The sequence below is a fragment of the Myiozetetes cayanensis genome, unplaced genomic scaffold (genome assembly GCF_022539395.1).
Source record: "Myiozetetes cayanensis isolate MyiCay16 unplaced genomic scaffold, myiCay2020 scf1, whole genome shotgun sequence".
NCBI lineage: Eukaryota > Metazoa > Chordata > Aves > Passeriformes > Tyrannidae > Myiozetetes > Myiozetetes cayanensis.
The window spans coordinates 45,692,737-45,708,404 of record NW_026086604.1 but is presented as its reverse complement, the minus strand read 5'-3'; the positions used below and the strand labels follow the sequence as shown (position 1 = coordinate 45,708,404).

Sequence of the window (15,668 nt, the reverse complement as noted above, 5' to 3'; positions counted from 1 at the left end):
TATGATCATTCCTCTACCCACTGTTTATTTCTCCACAGGTAATTTGCTGATGGGCTTGGATTTTAGGGTTGTATTCACCATTCGACCCAGGAGTTCAACAGGTATACTCCTCCATGCTGGAAGCAAGCAAGACAACTACTTGACTATTTACATGGAAGGAGGAAAGGTAAGTACAGACTGTTTCCATTTCAGCAGAAATGGAGTGTTTCCCTCATTCAGCAGGGGGAATTCTGACCTTTTTCTCTTACTCCTTTTCTTTGTGACAGTAGCTTAAAAGATAACTTTTTTACAGGTCATTGCTTCTGGAAATAGCGGTGCTGGAGAATTCCAGACATCAGTCACACCTAAGAAACCTCTGTCTGATGGACAGTGGCATACCATTGCAGGTAAATTGTACATACCAGTTCTTCTGAAGCTTTGAAGAGCTAGTGGGCACAGAGCACTGCAGCTCCAGATTTTACTAATCATTTCACTTCCGTTTATTCTGAGAATACTCTTTAGAACAATATACATGTTAATTCAAGGCTTTACATAAGATTTTTTGGGGGGCAGTCTTAAGCCCCAGACTACTTAGCTGTGTCAGCCTGACTTGGAATTAAAACCTGTTTTTCCTATGAGTTAAATTTCAAGAAAGATGCTATTTAAAAATAGTGCCATATCTAGTTGATTCTTTAATAGGGTTGAGAAAGAGTTCTCATTTACCTGCTCCTTTGCAGTCTCTCAGAAGGAGAACACTGTGCAGCTAGAGGTGGGCATAGAGAGTAGCTCTACCACTGGACTTCAACCTTCTCCTCCTAGACGTGTGTATCAGCCACTCTACTTTGGCAAAATTCCAGGTATTTTTTTTGGGTATATCTACTGGCTTTTTTTGCTTTCTAAAACAAAGGTCCAATACATGCATGTAGTCCTATATTATTCCCCCTCTTTTGAAAAGCGTTGCAATAATTAATGTTCTTTAAAATAATTTTCATTTTATTAACTTGGTCTTCCTACCTTGGTTTTTGTAGCAAATCTGGACACCCCGTGGCTTCCAGTTAAAGACCCATTTTTTGGCTGCCTTCGGAGTATTAACATCAATGACAAACATGTCTCCATCAGGAGAATTTCAGAGATCCACGGTGTAGTGAATTTGCATGGGTGCCCAGCAAAGTAACTGCTGTTACAGTTATTGTACACACATCAGATGGTGTCTGATGAAGTGGAAATGGTGTCTGGTGCTGTGAATTCCCTTTTTGCTGAACACCACCAGTCATCAGGCTGGTTATTCTGAACAGCCAGTGAGCAAATGCATCCTCTGGATGTGGACTGTGCCAAAGCAAACGTAAAGTATTTGCTTTGATAAACTCCTTTTTAAATGTTATTGATTTCCAAGGTAATCTGTTGTGCCTTTTGAAATATATGCAGAAAACATAATTGTATATACCCTACCGGGCCAAATTCTGCTCTCATCCACAACAGCTTAAACTTGAGCAACTCCAGTGCCTTAATTTTGGAAATTTGCCTTAATGTTGGTCACCTTGAGAGCAAATTTGATCCATTAATATAAAGAATTTTATAAAAATATAAATCTCTTTGGATTGTTGTTTATACAGAAGTGTACATTAATGTTAAAAGTAATAATAATAATATAAATGGAGTTTGAAGCACTTTAAGGAGTGAAACTCTGGGAGTTTGTTACAATTTTAGGAATTGTGGGGCCAAATAAATGCAGAATGTTCCTAAAACCATCCAGTTTCTTGTTTATTTTTTTCCACCTGGTGGGGTTTTCGTGTGCTTTTTACAGCCTGCTAAATACTGCTGGCTTTATCCAATTGTTTGAGTAGCTCTAATAAGCTGGTTTGCCTGAATAAGCAGGTATCCCTCATCTCTGCTTATTTCAATTTGGTTATCTCAAAATCTCAGAGAGTAATTTTTTTTGTGATCTTCAGAGCCAGAAAGTCTTCTTTTCTAGGAAATTTTCTTTTCCTAATCAAATGAAGACAAGTTATATCAAGAATTGCAGCTGCATCTGCTACAATTATGTAGCATGAATTACATGACTAAACCAGCAAAACTGTTTTCTTTGCATTCAGATCTTTACTTTGTACCTGATTGTGACCCACAGTGAAGGGCAGGGAGCACAGTTTGCTTTATTCTGCAGAGTGGAGTGCTGGACTGAATAGACTTGACGTGGCTCCTTCCATTGTCATTTAGAATCAGCATTTTGACAGTTAATTTTTTTTCCCAATGCCCTGATGCCAATCTTTTTTTTTTTTTTTTAATAAAAACCTTCTCTAATGCTGGTCCTCGATGTAGACAGGCATGCAAACAAATCTTCCTTTCCACCTAATGCTCCTACATTCAACTGCCTTCTTGCTGAAGGTGCAGCAGTGTGTCCTTACAGGGTTTGAAGTGAGATGCAAGCTGGATTAATAGGAGAAGATACCAGATACACGGCCTTAATGGCTTTGGTCATTAATCCCTTCTCAAATTATTGCAGCTTTGCAGGTCCTTTGCATCTTCTCAGGGCAGCAAAAGTGTCAGAAAGCTGTTCACACAAAATCTTGTGTTGCTTTCTCTTTTATGGCAACTCTTTTACAGGCAAATCTCTCTCCATGCAGAGGTTTCTCAGCTGTAAAACTAGTTCTGGAGGGAATGGCATGTAGTGAAAATATGCCAGGGTTGAGGCCTCTGAGGGAGCAGAGGATTGGCATGTAATGGCAGAGCCATCTCTCTGGAGATGCTCTGCAGAACCATATTCTCCTGTCCGGCACCTGCCACATGGGACAGAGACAGGCACTGACCTAGAGGTGATGGGGTTTGGAAATCACCTTTTTGGATAGCAACAACTGAATCTCCTCTACTTGGAAAACTCCCTGCCTTTGAAGTAGATGCTGAAATACTCATGTGACCAAAACTGTGGAAACACCCAATTGATATACTGGCCTCAGCTGACATTAAAAGTTTCCACAAGGAGAAAGGAAGAACAGTTAAATTTTATCATGCAATTCTCTAGTAACGTTCCATATCTCATGCCCATCAGACTGCTCTCTGCAGACTGCTCTCTGCTCTCTGAAGGAGATTTTCTCTAATCACAAAAAAAGCCTTTCCTCCTTCCCTTCACCCCTCACAAAAAGCAGTCATGGCAAAGATTTTTGCATCACAATCTGGAGCCAGTCCTGGATTTCGATTCCCTTCCATCTGATTTTTATTTTATCAGAAGTGGCTTTAATGCTGACAAGAAGAAATAAAAAATGTATAAAGACTTGAGTAAATGTAAGATATAATGATCAGTAAGTATTAATACCAATTCAATACTAATGCATAAGAGAGAATTAGGAAAGTCTCTTTGGTTTTAAGGTTCTTCGTGGTATTTTTTTTCCCCCCATGTTTTTTTCAATTGTATTGCTTCCACACATTGTATTGCTGTCACACCTTGTTGGAATAACCAATAAAAGCCAACTAGAGTTTCAGGTTTTGTACTTTAACATAGATAAATCTATATTGGGCCGATGAACACTTAGTAAAGAGCTTTTTGATCCCGAAGAGCCAGCGGATAATCTTTACATGAGGAAAGAAGTTGTCCTTTTTCAGCTGATGAAGGCTTTTTATTACTGAGGAAATCCATGTGGATGGTAAACTGTATTTCATGCATTTTCTGTTCTGTGCTTAGAATATTCTGATTTGTTTTTCACATGGGAAACAACTTCTGGTAAACAAAAGACTGAATTTTCAGGTATTTCAGTCATGAATGGTAAAGATTATTTCAATTGTAAAGATTTCTCCTCTTCAGGTTCATCAGGAAACATCCTTGTTAAAGACAAAATAAACAATTCTCCCAATACATTTCATAGCAGACCAGACTGACATAATACTATAAGAATGAATAGCCATGTTAGCCTTAGGTAAACACTGTGTCATAGGTTTTTTTAATTGTTAGAAGTAGTAGTTCCAAGGCTTTCATCATCAGTGTTGCCATTTGACAATAACTTCCATGAATTATTTACCTCCTTAGGTTATAGCATTTCGTTTGGACCCCCAAATTTATCAATTCCCATGTTAGAATAAAATACTCCCACAAGAGAGGCTTTCCCTGTGACATTTTATTCTATAGTCATTATGCTATTTGTTATTCAAGCCTGTAATTAAAACTAATATTTTCAGTGGTAAAAAAACTGTTCCAGTCATCCTTTCTGAGCTTGCACTATTACTCATTGCTTGTGTTCAAGGGTGTAGAGGTAATACAGCTTGCATTTTGCTTCATTCACCTTAAAATTAGAAGTAATAACCAAAGAAATGCTTATGCTAGTGTCTGCTGGCAAATTTTTGCTATGTGGTTTGTAACTCATGAAGGTTTTGAAAAATTTAATGGAAGAAGATCAGATATTGTGTTCAGTACGCTGAGGGTGCATGGCTAAAAATCCCACACTCTTTAATGGCCAGTCTTCGCGAGCGAAGATCCGGGGAAGGTCTTTACACCTTCCAGCCTGCGCATTGGATTTTTTAGGTGAGACACAGTGTGCGCGGAACTGAGCCCACCCTTTAATCCTAAGGTTCATCTGCCGGGGCCAAGCGAGCTTGGACAGTGGCAGTGAGGTCCTTAGGACGTAGGTGGGTTGCCTTTAAGGGCTAACGAGCCCCACCTACCCGGGAGTGGCCCTGACCGGGAATCGAACCCGGGTCTCCGCGGTGATGGCTCCGCCCACACTCTTTAATAGTGTGTTAAAGAGCTCATTTGAATCCTAAATCAACTACAGAAGGACAGCAAATTTCTCTCTAGGCTAAACCACATTGGTATTGTTAGTGTCAAATCTCTCTCTTGTCCATATAAGTATCAAGGGCAAAGGGTTCTCATCCAGTTAATTTGGATTAGATTTAATAGGATCATGTTATCTGAGGTGGATGACACCAAGGTCTGTGAGTTTCCATTTATTATAACTACAAAACACAGCCAGATTAATGGGAGCTAAAAGACAGCCTAACACTGAGAACTGATGGCGAATAAAATGAAATAGATCACTGTGGAGGGAATACACATTCACTGGGGGGGGAACATATATACAAAAAGACAACATATTTCTTTTTCACTGCTTATAAATGATACTGTAACTTAAGTTTCTAATAACGAAGGCTTCCAATTAAAACTTTAACAGTCTTTGGGTACTTGAGTTGAGGGTCTACACTTTTGTTACTGTGGAGCTTTCGTGGAAAACACAGAACCACTGACCTTTCCCTCTGTCAGCAGCAACATGAACTGGGGGAGTTAACTTTCTCTGGTTTTGTAACCACTTCTTTCAAGTCACCTGTGAACCATTTAATTTTAGCTCTCCCTCCTCTTTACCTCTTCATGAGTTCTCTGTGGATTATTTGGGGTATTTTCTCCCCTCTGCTTCCTTTCTGCCTCTTATAAAATATCACAGAAAATGCAGCCTTGGTGAAAACGCTATAAATGCATTATGGTTTTGTAATGAACTCTTGTCATGCTTTTTGCCTCGTAACATTCTCTTTGTGGTTTCCTAATTTAAAAATAAAACCAAACCTGCCTGCATCTTTCTATAATGATGTAAGGAAATTCAGGGCACAATGGTTGAGCCTTCTGTACATCTGTCTGCATTTTCTAAAAATACATTAAATCGACATCCCTGGCAAAAAGGAACTACTTTATGTTAAAGGGGATGGTGCCATAAAACAACATTATAGCTTCACTGGAGGCATTAAGACTGCAAGGCAGAAACATAAACATCCTTTTTGCAGCTCGCCCAGACATCTTAAAATTACAAGGGGGTGGTCATTGCCTGAGCTGCAATGAAGAATCCTCTGAGTACAAAGAATTACAAGCAAAATAACCAATGAGTGTTTATGTTCCATCTGTCAGTTTTGGGGATCCCCTATAGCAATGAAAGCAAACTATGACCTGTTGTTCATATTGTACCATGTCTCCTATTTTGCAGCTGATAGCATCACATCTTTTTTGAATATACTCCTACCGTTACTTTGCACCTCAGCCAGTTACTGTGTTTCCTATTGGTTGTTCCAAATGTGGAGCATATGTGAAATGTTCCATGAGAAGCACTTTCTTTGTTAAGGTGTCACTTGCTCGTTGAGAAAGATCGAGCACTGCTGCATTATCCCACAGAACAAAAAGAGAGATAGTTGGCACTATGATCTTTTGTCTCTGTTCAGTTATATTTAAACTGGGAACAACAACAGATTTCTCCATTGTGTGGGAGCCTGTGTCTAAGATTCCTGTCACAGGAGGACTATGCACTGGTAAGAATGAATAATTAGATTCATAGGTATGTCAGTAATTTATAAATTAATATGGATGGAGATTGTTAGAATTTCAATTCAGATCTCCTCTTTGGAGCCTGAAGACATAACAAAGAAAACCATTTTAAAGTATGGTGAAATAAACGATTCTCTGCCCAGCCAGCTCTTGCAGACACAGTTTTAATTAACAATGTGTTAAAAACATAAGACAAAATCTATCAGCATAAGATATTGCTTGATAAAGGAGTTATATGGTTAGGTGAAAGCACCTGCCATAAATCTTCATTCTAGATCCTTCTGTTTAGTTTCTGATCAGAATAACTGCCTTATGCTACAAACCTAGTAATACATCCAGGCACTGAATCCTCTGGCAATATCAAGGGTTTCAACTAATTTACCTGAGAACAAGGTGTCAGATCAGTAATAAAGATCTAACTTTCCCTTTTCTATACTCAGTTAAATCAAAGCTGGTGACATACCCCTGGTGACAGTAACCTAAGTCATTAAGAAGTTAAAAGTGCTCTGAGCAATTGTCCAGGAAAACACGTAGGCAGGATCCAAAGTTCAGCGGCTTAGTGGAAAGATCACAAAGTTCCAATTCACAGGACTTTGGTTCACACACCTTATTAAGACATGCAGATAATCTTATATACTGTTCATAAAAAATGTATTCTAAGATACTGCCAAGGTTTATAGAGAATTGTAACTGCAGATTAAACCTTTTTGTTGTGTAATAAAGGGCAAAGCACACTCTCCAGAAAACCTAAGATAACCCTTTTAATGCAAATATACATAAATGGAAACTTCACACAAAGGGTATTTGCATAAGCAATAGGGGTAGAAGCAATAAGACTGTGCAGATAAACTCTGCTCCCTGATGAGTGTCAGGGGGATGGCAGTGCTAGGGGAAGGTCTCAGAACACCAGCCAGGAGCCATCCAACCTGGATGCCAGAGAGTTGGCTCAGCTTTTTTGCCATGCTGCTTAAAATCAGAAGTAACTGCAGTCATCCTGCTATGCCTTTACCAGGCTAAAAGAAGACCCTTCTGGCAATTTCATTATCCCTTCATACAGAAGAGTAGGGCCAAATTTTGGACTGACTGTTGTATTTATTCAGATTCTTGTAACTTGCTAAGATTCTTGTAACTTGATGTTGGCAGGTAAAAAGAAGCTAATGTTTCCAAAGCTGAGCCACTTAAGAGAACATGAAATCACTGACTCTATGTATATTGCATTAATCCCGAAAGATGAAATGAATCAACGTGACGTATATACTAAGCACACATTTAATTCAAAACAGGCACCACAAAACCACTAACGATCATCACTGTTATTTAATTAAAATGGAATGAATACGATAAATCTTCCAAAGGGACACTGAATGCCATTAAACAGAATAAAGATCAGGTGCCTGATTAGTAGAAATCAAAATTGCTCTGTTGTTCCTGGATTTGGGCAGATAAGAGAAAAAGATCTAGTTGTGTTTGTGTAGCTCATTGTTTTTAAATGTTGGGGACAAGATGCACAGACCTTAGGAAAAAGACTTTGCTGCAGAGTTAAAATGAAGAATCAAAGAAAAGAGTTACAATTCACTTTCTGTGAAAAAATACTGTACTTTTTCTTATATCAGTACAAAAAAAATACCTAAAAATGCTAGCCTAGAGGGTGAATAGAAAGAAAAAGACCTTTGAGTAGGAAAAATTGTATGTAGGAAAAATTAAGCCTTGGGACTGCTCAGAAAGGGCTTGCCCCTGCCAAGAAAAATGTCTACAGCAGAGTAGTTGCTAGAAACTGTGATGATTATTAGGTTGACTGAACAATTTTAGGCTTCGTGGTTGCAGCAAGGAGTGCAGCCACTGCTCCCTTGAACCCGAGACTCAGTACCAGTATGTGCCTGGGCTGCTCCTGTGTGCCTGCATGGCATTCCGGGTGCCTCAACCTCTTTGCATCCAGGGGGAGGGCTGCAGGGCTGGGCTCCTGCCTGCACCCCTTCCCTGGTGCTGCATGGGAGGGAAGCTGAGGGGAACAGTTTTTTCTAGGGCTTTATCTCTTTTCTGATGCTCAGTCTGTGAGCTCACAAGTCTCTGTCTCCGGTGGGGAGTTCAAAAAAATGGTTGGCCGGGCTGAGTATATATGACAGGAAGGAAAACAGCACAGAGTTGCTGCTCCTGGCCCCTTCTATTTTGCTCTCTGACCCTTTTCCTTTTGTTTGTTGTACTTAGTATAAATGAAGGGAACATCTGGACTCTAGTGACAGCAACCAAATTTGCATGCACATAGCAGATAATTAAGCACGTGTCTATCTGCAGCTGCAAACAGCAATTAGTCATAAGATAGCTTTGCACACCCCTTCCTGCCTATTCTTCTGTTCCCCTCAGAGGGCCCTCTCACTCGTGTCTCTGAGAAGCACTGAGCACTGGTCTCCCTTTTTATTTGTGAAGACAATTGTGCAGCTGAGCTTAAACCCTTCAAACTCTGAATAGAATGAACTTCCTCCGATCTATCAATTTCTAGTAGAAACTGATTTCTGCATAAGACATGACGCAGTGACCCAAGTCAAAATATCCATGCCTGTATCCCAGCATAGCTGGGGCTATAAGCAGATTTTGTTCCTAATTCCTCCTCTCAGATCTGGGGAAACTGAGCTCTGGAGGGTCTCTTCTGACTGCTGATATTCTCTGTGGCTGACCCTTGCCTCTCTGCAGTTGCCCAAGGCAAATACTGCCTTCTCTGCTCCCTGTGGCTATGAAGAACTTTACACTTGCCCTATAGTTTCCACCCCAGGCACATGAAGGGCATATTATAAAATCTTATCATGTCAAGTAAATGCCCATATCCTATGCCTATCTTTTCAGTTGTAGAGTCTCCTGGCAATGAAGCCATAGGTAGCATTTTGTTGCCTAGAACAGGTGTTCTCATTTCTCCTTTGACAGAGCCAAATTTTCTAGACATGTAAAAGAGAAGCTGCTCAGGGCTGCAACACACTGTTTAGAGTCATTTATAAAGCAGAACAAATTTCTAGTTTGGTGAAAACCAAAGACTATGTTGCATATTCCTAAATTTCAGCCTCTGGCATCATATCTTTTAATTTATCTTTATGCTAAAATGGAGTGTAATAGGGCAGGCTTCAGCTGGGGCAGCTCAACTCAGAGAAGAAAGGGCTGGAGTGTGATCAAAGGAACCACTGTGCCTCAAGCAGGAATTAGATTCAATGGAATGGCTTCACAATCTGGACAACAGTGATTATTCCATGTGGCTCTTTGCGTTTGCTCGCTGTACAACCCAGATGCCTGATCAAGACTTTTGTTGAGGTAAGAGTCTACATAATAGCCTCTGATGGGGAATTCCTGTGCATGCTTGACACAACATTCTTGGGTAAAATTTGCAGTGTTTCCATTGGATTTACTTGTGTGTGTTAATAGTATGTAGGTATTCCCAGCTATAACAAATCAGAAAATTGCAGAAAGTGTTTGCATCAAGTAGTCATTTGAAAACAGAACTGCAGTTTTCAGAAGCTTATTAAGGCCCAGAGACCTCTTGGAAAACTAAAGTTTGCTTTTATGTAAGTAAAGTGAAGTCTTCTGTGTTTCAGTGGGCAGTACCAGTGTAGGTTTTTTTAAATACCCTGTAACACCAATGCACAAACCAAGCCTGGCTGGCACCAACAAGCACTGTAACACTGTCACATGCATCTGCATTTCAGGCATAGCTGTGCTTATAGGAGCACATTCCACCACCAAATCCAGACAAAAATGTTAAGGCTTTTACTGTTAGGGTAGGCGAATTCATTATTTTTTCATTTAGGACCCATAGAAAGGTAGAAAATGCATGGACCTACTTGGTTTTAAGAAATGGAATGACTAGACAGACTTGTGTGTGTACAAAACTGGCTAGTGGCACTGGTACTTGTGATGTAACACCTATGTGACTTCAGTAAGACCCATGGCATTTGTGGAGTAGCATGGTTACACATCTCACAACTTCAGTTCTACAAAAATTGGTCATCTACTCTAGGCTATCCTTCTATAATCAATGGAGTTAGTTATCCCCCAAAAAAACACACCCACACACCATCTCAAACATATGCTTTAAGAGGACATGGCAGCAGTCAAGCCAGCTCTGGACTCCAAGCAAGAAACCCACTGAACTAATTCCCTGAAGATGGATGCAGCACTTTGTTTATACTTGAGTCCTGAGGAATAATTAGACCACCTTACAACCTAGCTGTAGAAATACCATTGTGCAGTATTGTCAGCAGGCCTCAGTGAAGAAAGAAACAAGCCACAGGAAATTATCTCCAGCTTCCAATTACAGGGAAAATTTTTCATTATAAATGCTTTTGTCACTCATCCTTTTCAGTAATGAGATATCCAAACACAGCGTGGTTAGCTTCTGGCATCTCCATATGATGAACTACTTTTTTCTGTGCTTTGTACGATTGGAAGCTTGAGAACCTAAGAAGAAAACGTAGGCTGAGCCCCAAGTGAAAGGCGTATAAAATAAAGACATGTGAGATAGAAGGTGTATTTATGTGTGCTTGTGTACTTACAACCCCTCTAAAAATAGGTAAGTGCAAGAGCTATTAAAATGAAAGGAATGGAAAGAAAAACAGAAGAATGCTTGCTGGATGACTTGCAGTAGAAAAAAGGCATCTGAGAAAAAATGCTAATGAAATGAAAAATGGGAAGATGCACTGAGAAAATAAAAGATGATTTCTCCTTGTGCTATGCGTGGAAGATGAACTCTGAAGAAATGGCCTGCAGTAAAAGCCCAGCTTTTCTCACTGTATCCTCCTGGTTATTGCCATGCATAACTCATAATGCCTAAAATTACACAAGTCAGTTTAAGATGCTTGCCTGCTACTTAGCTCTCAGCCTCACAAAACATGTTGGTAGAACAGTTAATTGTGAATCAGTACGGAGTAAGTCACCCAATACATGGTTTTAAAAAGCTCTATGCTGTTTAGGAGCATTTTCAAGAGTGTTTTTTTTTCAAGAGTGTTTTCAGAATCCAAATCTCCCTTTATCTGCAATGCAGTGTTTTGCTTGCAGAGCTGCCACTTCCCATAGTGGGAACTGATTCTGGTAGTCCTTCGAGGAATCTGAAATTCTGAACAGTGTTTCCCAGTTCACATACCTTGATTAACAAGTGCCCAAATATGAACATTTCATAAAACAATTCCTACAGAGTACATATTCCAAATAAATGGCCCAAGTTTCCAGAAGTAAGTGGAAGAATGGAAAACCTAATGATAAGCAAAAAGGAGAAGTCACTTCTTATTTTAGAGAACATACTCAACTGCATGCTGATTATTTCATCAAATACCAGGAGATAACACATACATTCCTGGTTTTGCCTAATTATGGGATTGTCAACTCAAAATCCAGTTGGTCAAGCATCAGCTTCCAGTTTCTTAAATTCCCTTTAAATTCAATGTTGGCTACAGAAAGTAATCTCACCAAATGACAAAAGTATCATTTTCATGACTGCTTTACAGTTTTACACATCAAAATGTGGAGAATCTTCTATTCATATCAACTGACAGCCCATTCATATAAATTATGACTATAAAACAACTAATTAAAGCATATACTAAAACGACAATTATTTAAGCACATGGCTCTATTTAGCTGTTGCCTCCAGATGATGCTGTGAGTGTATATAAATACACATACTGCCCAAAGATACCTTTAATAGAAAATGAACCCTTCACTCTAGTTTTATACAAACAGACATGATGATTTTTCTCACAAATTAAATGGTTCTCTAAATTAAATGGTACAACTAGTTATTTTCTTGAGTGAGCATCAGAAGTTGTCAGACCAAAGCACATGTTTCACAGATGAAAAGCTAGTATCCAGAAATAAAAACTTTGATATCTGTGGTAGCATCTGTCTCTCAATATGTTTTTTTAGGCTTTTTTTCTGACTTGTGATATATGCTGCAGATCATACTGCTTCTTTTAAAAGGCAGTTGCCATGTCTATGTGTGCAAGCCTCAGAGAAGAGTTTTGTAAAGAACAGAGCACTGTGTTCCAGAAAGACATGATTAAACTCCCAAAACATAAGGAACTGAAATAACTGGGGACAAAGACATCAGTAGCTAAGTAGGTGTATGTGCAAGGGAAGAAGTTCACTGTCTTTCCTAGGCATCTACACTGCTGACAGGGCTGTGCAAATAAACTTATCCTGAGTGGTCTATTCCAGCACCAGGAAGTCAAGAGGCTTTAGTTTGGGGCAGTCGTGAATGCCTTGACGTAGCACAGTGACCAATGTTAATGCACAAAATTATGGGGTAGGGTTGTGAAAGGTCAAAGTGAATAGGTTGCTATTTGTTGTAAAAATTTAAAGACTAATAGGGCCCTAATCAAGGTCTCATGTAGTGGGTTTCTGTGGTTGGGTTTTTGGAGGGGGGCGGGGGTAAAGTGGTGGCTTCTGTTAAAAGCTGCTAGAAGTTTCCCCTGTCCAGTGGAGCCCACGCCAGCAGGCTCCAGGATGGACTTCCTGCTGCTGGCCAATGCCAAGCCAATCAGGAGTGATAGTAACGCTTCTGTGGTAACATGTTTAGGAACTGAAGGTTGTTGTGCAGAAGGAATTCCAGTCAGGGAAGGACAGAGTGAGAACATAGGAACAACAATGGAGACCCCAAGGTCAGTGCAGAAGGAGGGGCAGGAGGTGCTCCAGGTGCCGGAGCTGAGGCCCCTGCTGCCCGTGGTGCAGAGCATGGTGGGGCAGCTGTGCCCCTGCAGCCCATGGAGGACTGTCAGGATGAGAGACATACCTGCAACCCATGGAGGAGCCCATGCTGGAGCAGGTGGATGCAGGAAGGGGGCTGTGACCCCGTGGGAGGCCTAGGATGGAGCAGGGTCCTGTCAGAGACCTGCAGCCCGTGGAGAGGCTGGAGCAGGTTTTTCCCAGGTAGGATGTGTGGCCCCTGTGAGGAACCCATGTCATTATAGCTCATTTGTGAAGGACTGCACCCCATGCAGGAGTGACCCACGGGACAGCAGTTTGTGAAGAACTGTTGCCTGAGGGATGGATGCACACCACAGAGGTCTGTGAAAGACTGCTCTGGTGGGAGGGACCCCACAGGAGCAGGGAAGGACTCCTCTCCCTGAGCAGCCACAGAAACAACAACTGACCATAACCCCCATTCCCCATCCACCTGCACCGCTGGGGAGGAGGAGGGAGAACATGGAAGGAAGGAGGGGTGGGGGAAGGTGTTTTTAAGTCTGTTTTATTTCTCACTCTTTGGCTCTTATCCTGTTAGTAATAAATTTAAGTACTATCCCCACTTTGAGTCTGTTTTGCCCATGAAGGTAATCAGTAAGTGACCTTTCCCAGCTGTTAACTCATGAATCCTTAGCTGTTTTTTCTATTCTCCTCTGTCCAGTTGCAGAGTGAGAGAATGGCTTTAGTGGGTACCTGGCATCCAGCTAGGGTCAACCCACCACAAATGTAGAAACAAGGGGATCAAGTGGGACAAATATGTTTATATGCTCCAGTTTGGGCAAGACAGTCTACCTCGCCCCCCATACAAAAACCATTAAGCTCACCTGTTTTAATTTGCTATTACCCCCCTGCTTCTGTATCAAAGATGCATTTAATTGTTTTCATTGTTCACTGGAGCAAGAACATGAGGGAAAATTAATCGGCAGACTCACCATACTCAAAGTATTCTAAGGACATTCAGACAAAGATTTGCCTTTTATGATCTAGATGAATTTATTCTGACTCATCAGAAAGGGCTGGGCCAGAATTGGTGGATTTCTGGCAACGATTCTGGGCTTTACATTTCATGCTGTGTGACAATACAGAGCAGGTATTTTTATAAATGTAGATCTGAACTCTGTAGGAAGTCATTCCTCTGAAAGTACAACATTTTGAATTGGCTCTTAAAAATTCAAGTAGCATGATTATTTTGTATGGAAGTCTTTCCAATTAATTTTTATAGAACAGGCCAGCATGTGACTGCTGCCTGAACAGAGCAGCTGTTAGTGTTTAATACTTGTGTATTCCTTTGTTTTCTCCGGAACTGTGTGCATATGTTTGCCCATTAGCACAGTCTGGTTAAAAAAGTCCCAATACAAAAAAAGCTCTGTTATTTAGCATTCTTTATATAGGAAAAATTATACACCTTTATATGCTTCCATAAAAATAACTCTGTGAGCCTGCACATATTCTTATCCCATTATGTGACTGATTATACATTGGGTCCAGAACAACAGTAAGTGTGGATAAAAATCAATATTATCAAAGCAAAATATGAAAAAACATATGTAATGGCTCTTACTTGCTCTCATTTTTCACTCTCCTTTTTGAATTTCCAAGAACTTTGCCAGCTCTGACCGAGCAACCTCTGTGATTTCTTTGTGCAGAAGTGCCACAGCACAGTCTGTGTTACAGACTAGATGAGAACAGCGACAAACCACTGCTCAAAAGACCAGGACTGAAGGATGTCACCTTCCATCTGATAGCTCACCGTATACTAAAGGCTTCCTGTGAAGAAAAGACAGGGAAAACAGAAAGATTGTGAGAGGAAGGTGTAGTTGATTCTAGGATAAGGTCCAGCAGTTATTCTTCTAATTGTTACTACTGTAACTCTCTTTAATCAAAGGAAAGGGTCAAAAGACTTATTTTCAGTACCCTTGGAATACTTTGGATGAAGAGCCTCATTGAGCCTGTTTTGTTTTACCAGGACATGTATGCATACTCCTTGTCTATTGACAGAAGAGACAAGTCATTTCAATAGTCATTTCATGTGTGTGTCCTCAGGCAGGATTTAGCCCTTATAATGACAATGCATATTAATCGGAAAATGTGGAGAGCCAGCTCTGAAGATTAGCTTGGCTTTGTAGTCCTGCTTAGTTGCTGTGCTGTATGGAAAATGCATGATGATAAGCAATGTAGAGCTCACCACTCATAAATATTTAAGTGACAAGACACAATAGACAGGCACCTTCATTGTTGCAGAATCAGAGATATAGTGTAAGGCACAAAGCACTAGAATAAGTGAGTTTAGCTACTTTAAAAGACCATTTCCTTTGAAATGTACTTGTGAACTTAATTTTTTTCTTACCAAATACTATATATTCACAAAGGGAAGATACTCCCATTTATATATGCAGTAGCCATTACTGGAAGTCATTGACACAGATGATCCCTCTGATGGTTTGGAAAAGACGGCTGTACCCTGGATTGTAACACCCTTTCATAACCAACAATGGGAGTGCATCTGCTACTGAACTAGAATGGCAAATCTGCAAAAAGGAATTCAAAATTACAGGAACAGATTCTGCAAGGTTTGTGTCTGAGACTGAAACAGCATGGGAGATGTCTTTATGATTTTCATTAGTATTTCCAACCTGTTATATACATACATGGTCATTCTTTTTGCAACACAGAGGAAAAAGGTTAATTC

The 15,668-nt window shown here is 40.2% G+C and overlaps 1 protein-coding gene across 1 annotated transcript in view; it reads left to right on the top strand.

Moving 5' to 3' along the window:
- LAMA3 (laminin subunit alpha 3) overlaps positions 1 to 1,693 on the top strand; it is a 110,767-nt gene extending 109,074 nt beyond the window's left edge. The window contains 4 exon segments of the mRNA XM_050317399.1: positions 39 to 166; positions 293 to 386; positions 717 to 836; positions 1,008 to 1,693. Of these exon segments, the coding sequence (XP_050173356.1) occupies positions 39 to 166; positions 293 to 386; positions 717 to 836; positions 1,008 to 1,153 (488 nt within the window). The 3' untranslated portion in view covers positions 1,154 to 1,693.
- Positions 1,694 to 15,668: the final 13,975 nt, after the last annotated feature.